This window comes from Athene cunicularia (genome assembly GCF_003259725.1).
Source record: "Athene cunicularia isolate RWA chromosome 12 unlocalized genomic scaffold, athCun1 chr12_part1, whole genome shotgun sequence".
NCBI classification, from domain to species: Eukaryota; Metazoa; Chordata; class Aves; order Strigiformes; family Strigidae; genus Athene; species Athene cunicularia.
The window spans coordinates 7,760,705-7,778,752 of NW_020799116.1; the positions used below are offsets into that span (position 1 = coordinate 7,760,705).

At 38.3% G+C, this 18,048-nt stretch overlaps 1 protein-coding gene across 6 annotated transcripts in view; it reads right to left on the reverse strand.

The window, feature by feature from the left end:
• FAM19A4 (family with sequence similarity 19 member A4, C-C motif chemokine like) overlaps positions 1–18,048 on the reverse strand; it is an 80,873-nt gene that overhangs the window by 12,444 nt on the left and 50,381 nt on the right. For all 6 annotated transcript variants that reach the window (XM_026857653.1, XM_026857651.1, XM_026857650.1 and 3 more), the window contains one exon: positions 1,993–2,148. In XM_026857653.1, the coding sequence (XP_026713454.1) occupies positions 1,993–2,148 (156 nt within the window). The remainder of the gene's footprint in view (positions 1–1,992; positions 2,149–18,048) is intronic.

The following is an 18,048-nucleotide window of genomic DNA, read 5'->3' on the forward strand; positions in this document are numbered from 1 at the left end:
ACAATGCCCAATACTCATTAACAAGGAGCTCTGTCTAACAACTAGGCTCTACCTCCACCCAAATTAACAAATAAGCTGTCACGGAAACCCAGTGGGATCTAGGTCAGGAACCCATATGCAAATTAAACAGCCCTGCATTCAGTACAAAAGTGCTGGAAAAGAAAATTAAATGTATCAGACTGAAATATGCAAATTCAAGACAAACTGGTTTTGGCTTCCACAGTGTAGAAGCCTAGTGAAGGATATATGTAGAGTGGGAGAAAACACATCTAATCCCGAGGCTAAGGAAAGATAGTTATAGTTTCCATGCTACAGCAACTGAATAACACTGACTGTAGTCCCAGATGCTTGCAAAAATAAGCAAAGCATGCTAAAGCATTACCCTAAGGGGTGAGGGGGAATCAAAGGCTTCCACTTTAGAAACCAAAATCTTACATTCAGAATATTTTGTCATATTTAATTTCAACTATACTTGAAGAAAAACAGCTACTAAAATCTTTCAGCAACTATTTGGCTTGACTGAATTAAGCTTCGATGGTATTGTGCATATATATCTTTCTATCATAGAATGACAGTGTCAGCTTTGAAATCCTTAAGCGAGTTTAAAATAATAATTGACTTTTATTATGTCAGTATTTCTGCTGTTTGATGTGTCACCTAAAAATACAGAAGGTATTTCTGATTTGACGAGAAAGCTACTTAACAAATTGCACAGTTAAAGCTGATTGTGTTTCTGAATTACATGGCATCTTAAATAAGAGTTCTCAAAACAGATAATAGGTTAAAAAAAAAAATCATACATTGCATGCATTTAGTTTTATCTTTAAAACTAAACATCTCAGATTAAAAATTGGATTTTGAAGCACTTTATTTTTAACTTGAAAAGGTTGCAATTTTGTGTGAAAGAGAATGAAAACGGTAGGGTCTTGTTTATGAATTAATGAAATGGGGAATCTGGTAACTTTTTCTAAAAAAAAAAAAAAAAAAAAAAAAAAAAAAAAAAATCAAATCTGTCTTGGAATAACTTTTAACTAAGTTAATAACAAGAGCAACTGCTCCTTCAGGGAATAAATTCTGTGGTGGAACAGGAAGAAGGATAACCCACAGTTTCTGACCTGCTGGTAAGGCAGAGTGGAAAACAGCGGGGGTGAGCTGCAGAGTGAACCTCAGGGATGCGAGTTTTCTATAGGCCCAGAATTCCTGGTCAACATTACAGTCGAGGTAAGATTTTAGCTTTAGTGCATACAATCAAGTTAATTTCAAACAAGTTATACTGCTAAAAGCATAAGGTTGGCAACGTTGAGCTCTGTGAGAATTTCAACATCTAGCCAGAAAGGTGATGGACTAAGACATCTTTCCTTCATCAGGGAGGTGCCCTAGCTCAGACACTGTGTCCTGTGCAGCATTATGCTTGCTCTGCTCTCCAAACTCTAATGTGTTTGAGGTTACAACACACAAAACTGAACAGACATGGGGCATCATTGTAGCACTGGTGCCCAGAATAAGAGTCCATTAGGCACATAAAATGGTGAAACATTCATCAAGGGAACAGTTGTCAAAATCAGCTGTCCCAGTACTCTCTGCATGCCCAGTCTTAGGGCATTTTTTATTATGATTATTATTATTACGGCATTTATTATCCAGTGAACTTTTAGCCAAGCTACTAAGTCTAAAGACAACTGGAAGGGTTAATATCATAAACTTGAATTTCTTGGCTTTTGCTGTTTTCAGACTAGTTTTGAAGGAGAATTCTTGTGTGAAAAAATTAAGAAGTTTCACTGGCACAGACACGGAATGGACAAGTACATATATTAAGAGGATTAATTACACCCAGATTTATGCACAGACTCATTACCATCAATGCACAGAGATGTTTCCAAAATTAACAAAAGAAAGGATTATGCTTTTGAGGCAATGGGAAGTCAAACAATCAAGGAGACTAAACTTCTCAAACAATCTTAATGAACCATGAGTGAGCAGGAGCCTGCTTACCTTCCACACATGAGGGCTGAGCCCTTGTAGTACCAGCCACCTGCCCTGGGAAGCAGGAACACTTGACTGTTTGCGATCGTTCTTCAATCCGGTTCTTATTGCAGCAGCGATGCACTGCCACAACTTCACATGTCCCTTGCTTGACTTGGTGCTGGCCTAATAATTGCAGAGATAAGTGATGAAGAGCAAAACAAAACATCAGTGCATAAAGAAAAAGTGAGTTCATACAGTCCTATAATATATCAAATCTCTTGCATGCCAGTTTAAAACCCAGGAAGACAAAAGGGCAAAGCATCTTGTAGGATCTGGCTTATTCCCTGAGTTTATCCTATTCTTAATAATAAAGATTAGTTCATCATAACAAGTCAATTTTTCAGTCTATCTTGTGTGGCCCTTACAAAGCCATGGGGAAAAAAGGAGATTGGAATAGTCAATTAGATGGATTAGATAAGACGACATTCAGAAACAGAGCACACACCTCCTTCCTTTGGTTTCCTGTCTTGCATTAGGTTTTATATTTAATTCTTTCCCTTCATAAATGGACACAATGGACAGGATAATACTTAATGCAAGGGAGACTTATCTTAAATAAGTGAAGTATTTTTATCTTTAGAAAGTAGGGAAACTTTCTAACATAACAACATGTAAGCACTGCTTGCTATGCCTAACATTGTAGGTAGGCTAAGAACAAGGTAGGATGAAAAGCTGTCATAGATGGTCAAGTTTTGTCAAAAAACCCCAAACAAACAAAAAAACCTCCCACAAGCTATATGGATTACCCGAGTTCCCTCCCAGACCACTCTAAAGAAACCTGTGATAAATATTCTACCCTATTGCCTTCCTCTCAGGTGCATTTCCCCACAATTCACTGTTCCCTGTTTCTCTGAGTTTATTTTTCCCTTCCTCTCCTTTCCTTGCTCCTCCATTCACATCTTAGCTCCACTACTCCTTGCACCTGACCATTTTCCTCCACTGCCACATTTACTCTCTGGCCTGTCTAAAACCCCTTCTCAGTAACCCCACTTCACAAAACCACTGTCCTCTTTGCATAAATCATTTCCATGTCCTCACTTTCCTGAACAGCCTTCAAGTGTTTCATCTTGCATTTGTCTCGTCTTATTTAGAGTAGAGCCTTGGATGGCTCTTATCTATGTTTGTAAAGCACCTTGTAAATTAACAGCACTACAGAACAGGGTGAGTTTTTTAATAAGTGAGCTAGACACAGAGACAACACAGAGAATAATAAAAATATTCACCATCAAAGCAGTACAGGCTCCTTATACAAGAAGATACTACGGTACAGATATTGGTGTAGGTGTGGGTAATATCAAAGGCACAGCAGACTAAAGAAAGGTGAAAGGGAGATCACTTTTCAGAAACAAAAAAACCTCCTAGTGGCAAACTTGGACGATTGTCCTCTTTCCTACTCACTCCATGCTTGCCCTGTTTTGGTTTTGTTTTTGTTTTTACAGTATCTGTTACTAGTACCACACACAGGATTTCGAAACAGAGAACACTTTGGTCTGATGCAATCTGACCAGGCTTACATCCTCATATATGAAAACTTACTGAGTGATTAAGATCACTCTAGCTTTTGGGCAGAAATTGTTATCAGTTGATTAAGTAGGAAATGTAACCTTCAAAAGAGTTAGCAATGAAATTTAGTCTTCTAAGGGTTGTTTATTTAAAAAAAAAAAAAAAAAAAAAAAAAAAAAAGCATTAAAAAAAAAATCCTTTTTAAAAGGTTGGCTTGACAGTATTCCTTTGCTGTGTGTCTTTTGGTTTCACAAGTATTTCAAGCACAGCTAAAGGGCTGTCTGACTTTTGTTGCCAAATTTGTATTCACAGCCACCTCAGTGGACAAGAAACTATGTATATGCAATCCTAGAAAGGAAATTTAGTCTTCTATTTGTGCACTCAACATGTAAAAAGAAATTATATATACAGAGATGTGCTTTGGGTTTTTTTCTGAAGGAAAAAGCTACATCGTAGCTTTAAGCAAATTATGCTACAGCACAAAAATGCATAAGGTATTTTACAGCAAGTTGGAAAAATGTTGAAGACAGCATAAAAGTATCTTACATAGCTACTGTAATAAAATTATTAGCAGACTGAATTTTCATACAAGTACCTAATACCCATATCATAATAAACATGAAAAAAATGAACACAGCTACCAGTTTGTAGGACAGTGGCTTTTCTGTAAGTCAGTATGGAAAATAAATATACAAATAGAAAAAATAAATTGGTCATGTTACTTGATTCCAAAGTATTGTTCCACAAAACACGTCGCATGATGATGTCTGGAGATAATAAGCAGATGGCCAGGGGTTCTGACAGAAAAGATTTTGTAAAACAAGGTTGTTCATTTAAGAGAGTGTATTTATTTAAATTAATTCATTATGAGCTCTACAGCCTGAGACAAAACTCTTTGGCGTAAACAGAGTAAATTTCCATTGGTTTCCTACAGTGCTTACAGTGGTGGTCCTGCATTCACTAGAGTCAACAACAAAATTTCTACTGACTTCAGGAGAGCAAGGTCAGTCTGGACTGTCTCTTGACAGGAGATTTTATAAGGGAAAGAAGAAAAAGCCCAAATCTGGAACTGCTCAGGCCACATACTTGAGTTCGCCATGTATCTCATCTGAAAGACCAAGCAGCCAGGTCTTTTTAATTAAACTCATTATTCACCAGACATCAGATGCCAAGATAAGAGTAGAAGCTATTTTTTCAGGCAGTACATCATAACGATGGACTATATCTCGCTCCAATGATCAATATGTAGCTGAAAGAATGTCTATTTTCAAGCTCAAATCCTGCTTCCTTTAGGTGAACACTCCTGTTAAGTCAATACCAAAATAAATCAAACGGGTTGGCCCTAAGCATGCAGCCCCAAAAAAACTGGGGCTCCTTTTCAATTATATTGTTTGATTTTAAAGCAGTGACAGCGCTCACTTGAAGTGCCAGGAGTCAAAGGCACACAGCTGTTTGCAGAAGGCAAAATTAAGTTACCTCATAAGTGCACCCCTTGAGTTAGTAGCTGTTTTACTTGTACATTTATTCATGCTTTGCAGCTACAGAAGCAGGTAAGAGCAGGTGTCCCCTCTTCATCTGCTGGCAGGGGCAGGATGCTAAGGGTTTAAAGTACTTCTGACATGCAAAGGAAGACAGCGCTCTCCTCCCTTGTCCCTAGAGCAGAGCTCTTATGGAGTATAACAGTGAAAGGTACTAAAAAGCCAAAGACATCTGCATGCATCATTTGCATTAATTGGATTGCCCTTGTAATAGTCTTTCCCTCCTACATGTTCACATCTATATTTCCTCCTGCTTGTTCACGCAAATCTTAACACTTTTTATTCTATTGAACACTATATACATTACTTCTTAATATTCAGACACATCTGTGAACAGGTGCTGAACAAATGCTAAGTGATAGCATTTGTGTCCCATTTTTGTCAGTGTTCAGCAATCTAGAGGACAAGCACTCAGTTTGCAGAGTGGCTTTCAGATTTGAGAAAACTCACAGAGTATCTTAAAAACTAACCATCAACTCAGTTTATTCTCTGCCTAGATATACTGAAACCTGTTGTATCTACATTCAGGTGCCCAAAGGCAGCAAAAAGAAAAAAAATATAATACTCTCCTGCACATTTTAATCTCCATCTTGCACTAGATAAACCTTCATCTCAGGTTTAAAGTACAAGCTGAGAGCACAATGACAGAAAATCTCAAGAACAGCCATAAAATATTTTATACTCAATGAATTCTCAGGAAACCAAGGCATCAGAGGAGCAGGGCCTGGAGAATTTTTAAAGTGTGAAGATCACAGTAAGTGAATTCTATGCTGGACACATCAGGACACCATTTCAGGGAGAACTGCAATGAAAGATAGGGAGAAAGCCAGGCTATGGAGAGCAAAGCCCCTTTGGGCTCACTTATAAAAAGCCCATAAATTCATAGGTCTTCACCTGTAAACCTATTCAGATCTGCAACTTAAGGGCTGTCAATATTTGCAGTTGAAATTCAGTTACATCTTCACATTTAAATAAGAAAACTCTCCAAGGAGAAATACATTTTATCAGCAACAGTACAAGAGAAAGGTTCTTGTCTTAGAACACCTTCTGCATACCGAAGAGGGAAGGTCTGTCAGCCAGGCACTGTGGAGGACAGGGGATGAATGTGGAAAACTATGGGGCTCTGGGTTACCTCTGATCGGGAGTTTGGCACACGTGTTGCTCTCCAAATCCTCATTTCTTTACAGCTTCCCTTCCCTAGAAGCACCAAGGCTATTCAAGTTCACTAAGGACACTTTCCCTATCTCTCCATACAGGGTACAAGACATAATGGGATAACACTGGCTAAAGCAAACAGCCTCCAGGACCGCTCCCTGCTATGAATTTTGCTGCCTTCCATAATGAGATACCTACAGATAACAACAGACTTCAGGTGCCCAAGCCCAAGATGCCTCTTAATGACCTCAAGGACTGGTCACACAAAGGCTCTGTGACCATTTCTTCATTATCTTTCCAGTCCAGAAGATGGTAGTGTATAGAGCTGCTAGACAGTCTTCACAGTTTTTAGAGAAGGCAGCCATCACCTCTGAAGAACAAGAAAGCACAAACTAGGAATATATTAGGTTTGCACATTGCAAACCAGCACAAGTGTTGTGAGTAGAGTTGACTGAATAATCACACTGAAGTGTTTATTCTCAGTTTAATACACTTTTTTCAAGTAACAAATTTGCCAAGACCTTATTTTCACTTTCTTCATAGAAGTCAGGAGGCAGATATGCAATATGATAATGCTTCTAAAAACTCTTTGAAATCCTCAAATGAAAAGAGAGAAATACAATTATTGTTAATAAAATACCAAACATCATAGTCACGCAATTCAAAACCACAAGGAAAATATCAAAGAGGAAGGCTTTCAGAAGGTTGCTCACCAATTCTGTCCACATCTCTGTGACTAGTTCTAATCACTCCCAAGGAGTATTCTCTTTCAGCAGGCAGCATGTCTTTATCAGAAATCCTGAATAACCTCTTTTTCTAGTTTCTTAGCTAAGAAACATATGGAAAAGGCACATTTAAAGGGAGTTTTTATCTCTGTTTCATAAGCTGCCTTCTTCAATGAAGAAAGCAATTAGTACTGTGGAGAACAGCACATCTAGATAGTAGGACAATATGACCCTGGCTCAGCACATTCTCGAGTCAACCTCAAAACCAGCAAGCTTGTTCTGCACAAAATCAGCTACATCATTTATTTAAAGGATAAGAGGGTGTCTGTCAATAGAAAGATGAATGGCTATGGAACCTAATATTGCAGGCAATAGTAAGAGAATCAAGTGAGTTTAGAAGTCAGCACTGATGCTGTTTGGAAGAGTAAAGCGCTCAAAAGCTTGGTGCCATTACATTATCTGTTCTACCTTCATTTTATGCTGGCTTTTCCTTACAAATACACAGAAGCACACACCAAGAAGCAAATATTTTCAGAAAAAAACACATATTAAGGAAATAATATTTGCTATTTTTCACATTTTTTTACCAAATATATTTATTAGAGCCTCTCCAGCTCACCAGGTGGTTTTGGGGAGGAAAGGGGAGAAGGCGTGTTTCTAAAGATGACTGCTCTTCTTAAGATAAGAAACTAAAAGTCACTTGAAAGGTAAAATTAACAGACCACCTTCTAGGCTGAGAATTTCAGTAGAGCTTTTCTCTACTACCATTCTATCAACAGCTGGATTTTTTCCTAATAATTTCATATTCACGTCACAAGATCCTGACTTAGATGCTCTCCTTCCTCAAGCATATACAATATTTATAGATATACTTTCTCATAAATCGTCTCTGCATATACAATTCAGTCCAGTTTTACTTCTAAAGTTTTACCTTTTCACTTGTCAGCTGTAAGGGACTCTTCAGAGATATGCCAGAACTGCCAGAAAAGGCCAGTTCAACTGCTCTACAGATAAAGAGACAAGAAATATTTTCCCATAATCACCTGCCCATAATAACAGGCAAAGTTAAGATGTAGTGCACACACAAAAAAATGGGAGCAAGGAATCCAGTTTTCTACCCATTACTCTCACATTCCTCAAATACACAGCAGCACTATGATTACTAGATCTAACACCTGTAACAAAACAAGTAAGCAAAGATATAATGATCTCCCAGATGAAGAAATTGAGGTTGATCCTCACACAATGTGCCAATTTCAAACCGAAGTGTTTCTCGCAGCCCATAAAGTTACAGCCTTTGTTCCAATCAAGACATTTGTGCATCATCGGTTGTGGAAGCCAGTAATATGGCATGTGCAAAATCACAATCAGCATTTTAACTGGATATCTGGGAAACCAGCACCAAACTACTTAACTTGTTTTGGGCAAGAAGTGGCACCCAAGGAAAGCAACAGCTCTCAAAATGGAGCAATCAGTTTGAGAAGAAACCTAGGGGTACAGTAGACCTAGGTGCATATTTGAAAGAAAGGTGAACGACTTCAAACCCTGATAAATGAGACCCAAAAAGTTAATAAAATCAAAAGCATAACCCTTCAGTGCAAGTAGAAGAACATGCTGACACAGCTGGAGAGAATCATGTAACAGTGAATTCTTTGGCAAGTGTCAGAGGTCACATCCATATGGAGATTAAAGTCCCCTGGAATAAGTAGCATAGGTGACCTTAGATCAGACACAAGCACTGAGACTTCTCCATGGAACAAAGCATTAAATCTGAGTGGTCGATAAATCAAAACAGCTGAGACCAAAGTAGGCACTGTAAATGGGGGAGGGAGGAGGGAAAAGTTGCTGCAGATGAGAAGAAAGGTGGATGAAGAGTGACCTGGAAGCAAAAACAAATTAAAACATAAGCCTCTCTACCTGCCAGGGTGCTGCGCTGAAGTTAATCAATAAGGACTGCCTTTCAGTCAGGCAGTAATATTCATCCTGGTTCAAGCACACATATTACTTGTACAGATGAAATCTAAGAGCATAAAACTTCATAAAGTACCTTGGAGTAAAGTGGTGCTAATCTTTTCCTGATGGAAACTTTCTACTGTGTGGCTATTTTAGGCGAGGCAGAGAAGAAAATACAAGGGAAAGATTTGGTTTCTGTCATAACTTGTAGCAAATGAGCAACTCTGTGCTCTGTAACATAGAAGTATTTCCCACATGTCCCATTAACATGCACTCTTGGTATTACATGCAGACCACTCTTTTCTCATTTGTTCCTTCATTCACAAACTGGTGATGAGAGAAAGGGATAAAGAATTAAACTAGTTCCCTAGAGAGATTTCTGCTTGCCTGAAGAAAGCAGGTACACACACATCCACATAGGCCCAGTTTACAGTTATTCACCAGTTTGTAAGAAAGATTAAATTTGCTGTCCCAATTGTGAGTTGATGGCTTCTAAAAACAGGGTCACTCTTGGCATAGGAAAGCAATAGTAACATACAGGGGACCACAAACTGGAAAGGACTATCCCATCCACATCTATAACTAGCTGTTCGTCAATGGCAGAAGCCATCCTGATCAAGACATCATCAATGCAGCCCTAGCAGGTGGCAGGGCTCAGGTGAGCTCGCTGTCCCCAGCAGCCTGCTGCCATTTGTAGCTGCTCACCACACCCAGACTCAGTACTGTACTTGTACAACTTGTTACTTCACATCTATGGCATGCCAGAAGTTCTTTTAATATTATTATAAACTTTAAGAAAGAAAAAACCAAAGAAAAATTCTTAAGTCTGCGTCATGTATGCAACAAAATAATTTTTTTAGATTAGGCCTTGTGCCCTTTCAAGCATTCTGCCATCACCTGAAGTATCAAGTGACCATTTTGAGCCCAGCTGTGTAGAAAAAAAAAAAAAAAGTTTGTAGTCTACTACACAAGAGGTATTTTTAACCCAGTTCAAGGTCATTCATCAGACAAGAATGATATTTGCTTAGAGAATATGAAACAGCAATTGTCATCGAAGTCATTAGGCTCTGCAGATTAAGTAAACGGCAGTTGCCAGAAAACAAAGTAGGTGTTTGGGAAAGAAGCATTTTCTGCATTTCAAGTGGAAATTTAAATCTTTATTCTCATGTCCAAGCAGAACAGATATAACTGAGGAGGGCAACCAAGGAAACTTGTACTCTGTTCCATTTCAGTACTCAAAACAGCTCAGATTTACAAGGTACGAAGAACTTCCACTTTTCTGGGTTTTACTTTTTAAATGCAAAGGTGTGTTTCCCTCCTTAAATGAAATTACTTTTATGGGACTGTAAAGTAATAAGACTGTGTCTGAATTTGGCAATTAGAGGTAGGCAAATGACTAATTATTCATTAGTTAATCATCGCTTGAGAATCTGTTCAAGAAAGATCCAGACATAACTGTTGTCATTAAATGCTATGGTTTATGATTTTTTTTTCTGGTTGGCCTGTTTGACAGTCTTAATTTAAAAGACTGACTTTGGCAGTGAATCTCTCTTTCCATTAATTGCTCTGTGTTTATTAAAATCGTGCAGCAGTATTTGTTGCTACTAGAAGAATTGTCTTTTGCAAAAAACAGGACCAGTGGATAAGACTGCAAATTGGAATGATACATTTCATTGCTGAAGCAAGATGAAATTTTCATGCGATAGGCAAATCAGGCAAATGGAATTTTGAGGAACGTTACAAGCAATCAGATCGGTTAATGCACTGGGCACCAGGCCATCAGCTCCTCAGCTGGTCTTTAATCCCTGGAAAAGCCCCTATGTCTTGATCACCACTGATTAATTATTTTCAGAGTTTGCCTCATTTTATATCAGGTTTTATATAGCTGTAATGGTTATCTTGGGTTTATTCTGATGGAATGGACAAGGAAAGCATCACAGCAGTCCAAGTATAAGATCCAGCTGCCAGTTAAGCAATAACAGGTCATAAAACTAAATTGCACAAACGCATTTTTAATTCTGAGTGGCATGAGGACTTTTAAATGGTTTCAGCATGTGTAGACTGTATCCAACCTGGCTGAACAGCTAATTGAACTTAAGCTATTTTAACTATTATATCCATAACTGCAAAGCATAAGTGAAGTTTCCAGAAAGCCAACAGACTTTTTTTAGTCAGTATTATTGAATGGTGTGGTTTTTTCTTCTATGGAAAAAATAATGCTGCAGAGCACCCACCATTTTATGTTACAATGTAACAGTAACAGTGAAAGAGACAACAATAAGATATAGTCATGTTCAAATAAAATGAGAATCAGAATGATAACAATTTCCCATAGGCCCATGTTATAACTCACTCCATGACTCTGACTTACACTGCTAGCAGTAAAACAATAATTAACACGGTCAGAATTCAGAAGTGAGGGTCTGTACATTTCTGGTTTCATATTGATGACTTTTTCAAAGCTTCACCATTAATACTTCATTTTCAAGGTTCTGCAGATTTCTTGAGCCTCTCAACTTTCACTTTTTAATCTTTACCTAAGAATAAAGATGCAAATCTAAAATTTTGACATTTCAGTTGCAGACTGTAACCCAAGAAAATCCCATTTGCAGATCTGTGCCCAACAACGAGGTGCATATGAAAATGGGTGCTGCCACAAACACACATCCTATGCTGATCTTTCACCTTATTTCCTTCATGTTATTTATATTATTAACTCTATGATCTTATGCAGCAAAAGGCCTTTTTGCAGCCTTTTTTTGCAGAACTGATTGTTCTACCCGTATTTAGCTTGTTTCATTCAGCAACTAGCAACAATAAAGACACATCACCCAGGCTTACAATGTGAGTTGCTATGAAAAAGCTACATGAATCTGTAAAAACAGTGTTAACAGACCCTTCTCAGAAATGGAAAAACTAGAGATTAAGACATTTTTCCTGTCCCACAGATCCTTTTCCATGCACCCAAGAACCCAATCCTTTCTTATTCTTATCAAAATGGACAGACCTTGACAGCAGTTAGGTAGATTTTCCATTTTAATTAAGCCATTCATGTCAAAGTGAAAAAATAAATATAACTTTAAAATAGTACAGAAGCTACTGTACCCTATAACTGTACAACAGGAGCAAAATGGAGAAGAATATCAAAAGCCTCCCTCCACAACATATCTTAGCTTTGATTGAAAGAGACTACAACTCTGGAAGAAAGTCCGACAATTTAATCTTTGAATCATATTCAAGTCTCACTGTCGTCAGTCAAAGGACTAAGAAGTCTATTGACTCTTGCAGATTATTGTATTTGGAAGGGGGTTTTCTTGAGATGGAAATTTTCCATGAGATGGAAATTTGCTCCCTGATAAATGAGTGTATTTATTTTGTGACGTAGCATCTGCAACAGCACTTTCCTACACCTGTATGCAGCAAGACAGTCACTGGCTTAGTCCCAGGACACTTGACAGCACATATTTGGATTAGAGAATCAAAGGAGGTGGAATTGAAGGGGAAGTCTCATGTTCCCAAGGGCTCTTAGATGTCCAGTTCTTACATGAGCAATTAAATCTATTTGAAATCAATGAAAATGAGATGTTTAAATACCAGGAAGACATTTGGATATCTTTCTAGATCTTGGCCATAAAAAAACCTAGGTCAGCCAGAAAAGGAGATGTACTTCATTCTCTACAGAAGAGAGGCACTGCCCTTTCTGGCAGGAACACTTGTCACAACTGGGCAACTTGCAGAAACAATGTAGTGAAATTGTCTTTCTAAAGTATCCCAGCTAGCTTGTCAGGTTTGACAAACTTCAATTCTTACCAGAAAACAACAGGCTTCCTCACCTAGTGAATTTTCCCTTGGCCCTAATGAGACTATCAGCAAATGCAGAGATGAATTAGAGTAGTCATTAAGGACGCAGAGCATAAAAAATGAACCACAGGGAAGGTCAGAGCAACTAGGATGAAAGAAGAAGAGCACGTGTCCTGTCACAACCACTGCAGATGTGAAGGAAACAACCAAGGGAGAGAAGCAGATGTTCCTGTTAAAGCTGTGCAAATTTGATGGCTGCTTTCAAGGATAATGGAGCAGCCATAGGTGGCAAGAGAGGGCACACCATTAACTTACACAATACTGGTTAGAATCCCCCAAGAGCCATTGACTTTAACAGCAATGCTCCACCATCTCCCTTGTCTGAGTAAGATTAAAGGTGACCTGGCACAGTTGTCATTAGTTCCACTATCTTTCCTCAAAGATGGTACTCTAATTAAAACAGTTGGGTTTTTCCTCTTGCAGTGTGCACATTACAAAGGGGAAACGTTTAAAATGTTTCTTCTGATCATATTCTTAAAAAAAAAAAAAAAAGTCAAATCAACAGTCACACTGCTTATTTTTCTTACCTTTAAAAATTGTGTTGACTAACTCATTAGAAAACAGCTTCTGCTCATGCAGTTGGCTTTTCTTGATCTTAAAAGATGCATTGCCTCGCTGGCAAGGTAAATTGTCATAATGGTAACTAACTTTGAAAGTCTGTGGACATCATCAGATTATGTATAGCATCCTTCTGGTACTTCCTTTAACTCAGCGTCCCACCAGGGACACAGTGGAAAGGACCAACAGGCATTGTTCGTGATCGCTATCCTGCAGAGCAGTAGCAGCTTCATAAAGACAGATTCTTCTGCAAGACCCCTTTCTTGAAGTTCCTGGGAACCCAAGAAAAGGTCAGTTTAATCTGTAGTGAATCACAGCAGCAGAAGTCAGCCACAACTACATTAGTGCCACTGTCATTAATGAGCTGAGAAGTCCTTCACGGTCTATACAACACACTTGCACACTGGCTGAATAAGGCCATGGGAAAAAAACTCTTCCACTCATGTCTGTTCAACTCCTGCAACTTTCAGAGCTTTCTGTGTATGGTTGATTGCCTACCTCACACTGCTCTTCGGCTAGCCTCCCCTTTAAACATGAACTACTCTTCTGCCTCCCTCTGCTGCCATCCCTCCAGTACCCACAGCAGAGGACTCGTGTCTGACAGCATCATCACTGCCCAGCAGGTTGTTCTCAGCAGCAGTGAAACTGCCCAGAATCACATTCATCTCACCCAGTCGGCCCGATACAAGAAAATGCAGAAATTCTGTCTCCTATCTAGGTAAAAGGGAAGGAGCCAGCCAGAAAGAAAACCACAGCAATTTTTCTTAGCTGGATATGTACTTACTAACAACCCTGAGATCTCCAACTGATTTCACACTAACTACCCCTCTGATGGCACTTCCAAACACTACCAAGCAGATCTAGATTAGAAACAATGACCTTGAGGTGAAAGGCTCTGTATCTCATTCCTAATCCATTGAGGCATCCTCTCCTTACCTGATTGCATCTTGTAATTATTTACAAGTGCCTCTTTCAAACACAAGAAATTACAAGACCTTCTTTATAGTGACTATACATCCTTGGAGCATGTAAACCTGACCATTTGAGATTAAGCAATATAATTAACATGTTTGTTTCTGCACTACCACTTCCATGAAGAGAACTCAGTTGTCAGCACACTGACAGTCCTGGCTAGCCCAGTTTAATTGTACCTTGGCAAACAGAACATTTAAGGAAAATAATTCACACACCTGGACTGCCATGACATAACTTATTTAACGAAATAGCCAGAATTTTGTAATGTAAAAATATCTACATTTCAGCATTAATAAAAATCTGAGTTTTTCTTTAAAAATATAACAAAATTGTATTGGTAGGCAACAGGCATGGCATTATTCAACATGAAAACGCTGACAAAGAAATGGCTTTTCAAAAGTCTTTTTTGTCACCATATATGATTTATTGCTTGCAAGCTTCCTGTTTAAATACTTCTAACCAAGTCATTTACTTGTTACTCATGTATAACATGAAATAAGACGCTATTTTAATTGAGGTATCCAACAAGTTACTGCTGAGAAGAGGAGAATCAAAACTACATAGCAAGCTAGATCAATGAGTCAACACATTCAGAATTTGATCTGGCCATGTAGATCAAATATAAAACATCCCTCACTCCAAGTTACATGAAGTGTTGGTTTACAAGGCTTAGCACCAGAGAGACTTCGACCTTCAGATATGGCCTTTAAAAACATCTGACACTTCACTTAAAATAACCTTCTTTTACTGAAGGAACTTTGCCATGCAAGTTCACTAAAAAGGGAGGGAAGCAGCAGAACATACATCCATTCCTAGCACGTACAGTTCCACACAGGGTGACTAACTGACACATTTCAGCATCACCTTTTCTCAGGGACTATTTTAACTCCAACACATCCTAGCAACAAGAGCTGAAAACCTGAACCATCACAGTGATGTAGGCAAATATGATTCGCCCAAGAACCGTGACAACTCCAAGAAAGATAACATCCACAAGAGTCCCTGAGCCATGTGTTCTTCATTGGTTGTGGACTGGATACTCAAAGTGTGATAGTTCTCACGAGGACTTCTCCACTGCCTCTCCACAGAACCCGCTCAGACCATGGCACGCTGTGTTTTGATGATCCAGTTAGCAAATGATTCCCACCAGAAAAACTTGGAGAAGTTTTCAAGTATGGCTTCCAAACTGGCTGCAACAGGCACCTGAAGAACTGAATCACTGTATTTAGTATAAATTTCACTGCCTTCCTGAGCTTTAAGGTACAAGTACCTTAAATATCAAGTACATTAATATCAGTAGCAAAGATCTCAGACCACCAACGCCCTCTTGTTAACTACAAAGGCTGCCCTTTTTCCCTCCTCTTGAAATCTATTCAGACTTTGAGCTGGGGTGGATTCGTTTCCAAGGTGCCCTGGCTTCACATCCATTCTTTAACACAGGAGAGGCATTGAGAACATGAATGGCCACCTATAGGTATCTTTTACAATCAAATGAATGGGGTGTGTCAAAAGAAGAACTCAGCTACCCTCCTACTGAGAACTATTTCTTTTTTTCAGCTTGTACTCATTAAATTTTGCTAACTATTAGACATGAAATCAGACATGTTATTTGGCAACAAACTTGACAGCTATTATACTTTCAATGGACTAGAAAAAACAGCATCATTTATCTCCTGCAGGAATGCATTTTGCATTTTGAAATTAAAAGGTGCAGTCTCTTGAAAATCATAACTCATTTCCTTTTTTTAATTTATTTAAAAACACTGACAGCTTATCAGGAACTTTGTTATATACTGTTATGTAAAAAGCACTAAAATTGGGTAAGAGAGAATAGATTTCTATTTCTTTTAATGTTCTTGTCAGTTTAAACCAGAGGGAATTTTTTTTTTTAAATTAAATTATATTTCAGTTAAAATTCCAGTATAAAAGAGGAAAGGTCTGTTAATCTGGATGCCATAAAGCCTGAAAATACTACAGTGAAAAAACTGACTTATTTGTGCAGGAAGTGTCTTGTCAAAATTGGGACTACCTTCTTTAAAAGAATTTCTCACACATCCTTCCTAGTATTAGTGAGAATAGTGTTATGACTGATCATGATTCACTGCTTAAAGAACAGGTAAGTTTCAGACGAGAGGTGGAGGGCAATTACTGGGATGAATAGATCCTATATTAGAGATTCAACATGCTGCCAGTCCAACACATTATCCTTTGTCAGCTTTTAAGTAATTTTAGGTATTTGGATAGAGGTGGATTATTAGATAGTTTATGTTTCAAGGCACGCAGACAATTTATGGAGGCTTACTGTTAGAAGTGGAAAACATCTTTGTTTGCAGGATTCTGTAAGTGGCTTGCCCAGATACTTTCACACTACAAAGTTGATGCTTTTACTGAAGCTGAACAGGGACTCTTTCTCTCAGCTGCCACATCATACCATGGAACAACACAGAAAGTGCTAAATTAAAATCTTTAAAAAAGAGCCTGTAGAAAGGAGTGGCCAGTTTGCAGCTACAGGTAGAGAGAAAGCACATAGTCTAGCTTCTTTTAGTAAGCAATCAGTCCTTCAGTGTAAAAGTAAACACAACGTGGCTTATGTCTTATCTTCACCAGTACTGAACCAAGAAAGGCAATTAGACAAAATGAGAATGGGCTCAGTGAAACAATTTGTTATTTGTTTACTATACAGTATCATCTAATAGAGACTCCACAGAAACAAAATCCGTTCCTGGAGGTCTTTGATTTGCTCATAACTCATTACCCTAGAGACAAGAGATATCACTGATGCTATTTTAATCCACTAAACTGCCTTTGCTCAGCTATACAGCAAGTCTTCTAAAACTCTGCTGTGTACAAAGCAAAAATCTTCTCTCTCCTGGCAAGAAGACCTTGAACTTGAAGGTTTGAATCCACCGCAAGCCAGACTATGGCGAAATGACTAGTCATAATAGTAATGCAGGATAATGCCTTATTTTCACATTTTAGGTTTTGCTGTACTGTATTAGTGCACATCCAGCAGCTCTTGTCACCAATAATTACTAATCCACAGCAACTACACAGAAATGCTCGCCAATTAACTAATTTCATTTTGACAGTTTTGGAAACAGAAGAGGAGAAATATTGACGTCTCTAAACCACAGGCAGCAGCTGACACGTATCTTCTTTCTGTCTGAAGGAGCTGCTGTCAAATGAATTGCTTAAAAAAACGTATTTGAGGTGGTTCTGTAGAATACAACAATGATGCATTGCAAAGCCTTCTGCAAGTATTAATTCTTGGGGTACTATTAAGATCAGTACAAGTGAAGCATATTCCTTCGTGGCAAGAAATGACAACTTGAGAAAAGTACTATTTATAGATGGCCAGTATTATAAAAGCTAAAAGAACTTTGAGAGTAGCAACTGCCTCCAAAAAACAAAGCAAATCTTGACTTTTTCAGCAATATGCACTAAATATTTAATAAGAGATCCTGGAGCTCAGAAAGGTTTAAGACACTGTGTTATGTTACTGAACTAATAAGCTCCTCCAGTAAGCCTCTAAATACGTATAGTTAAACACTACCTAGTTTATTTTAATTATTTAACACAGAGACTGAAGGAGGTTAATGTGACCCAGCGGACTTGTTTATGTTGAAAGCTATTGCCTCTCCTTACTCAAAAATCTGCATGCTGAGCTGCATCATGGCTCAGAGTTACAAGGGAGCAATAAGGAATAGAGGTTTACAGCTGCTTGCTAACGTCCAAATGATAGTATTTATACCAGG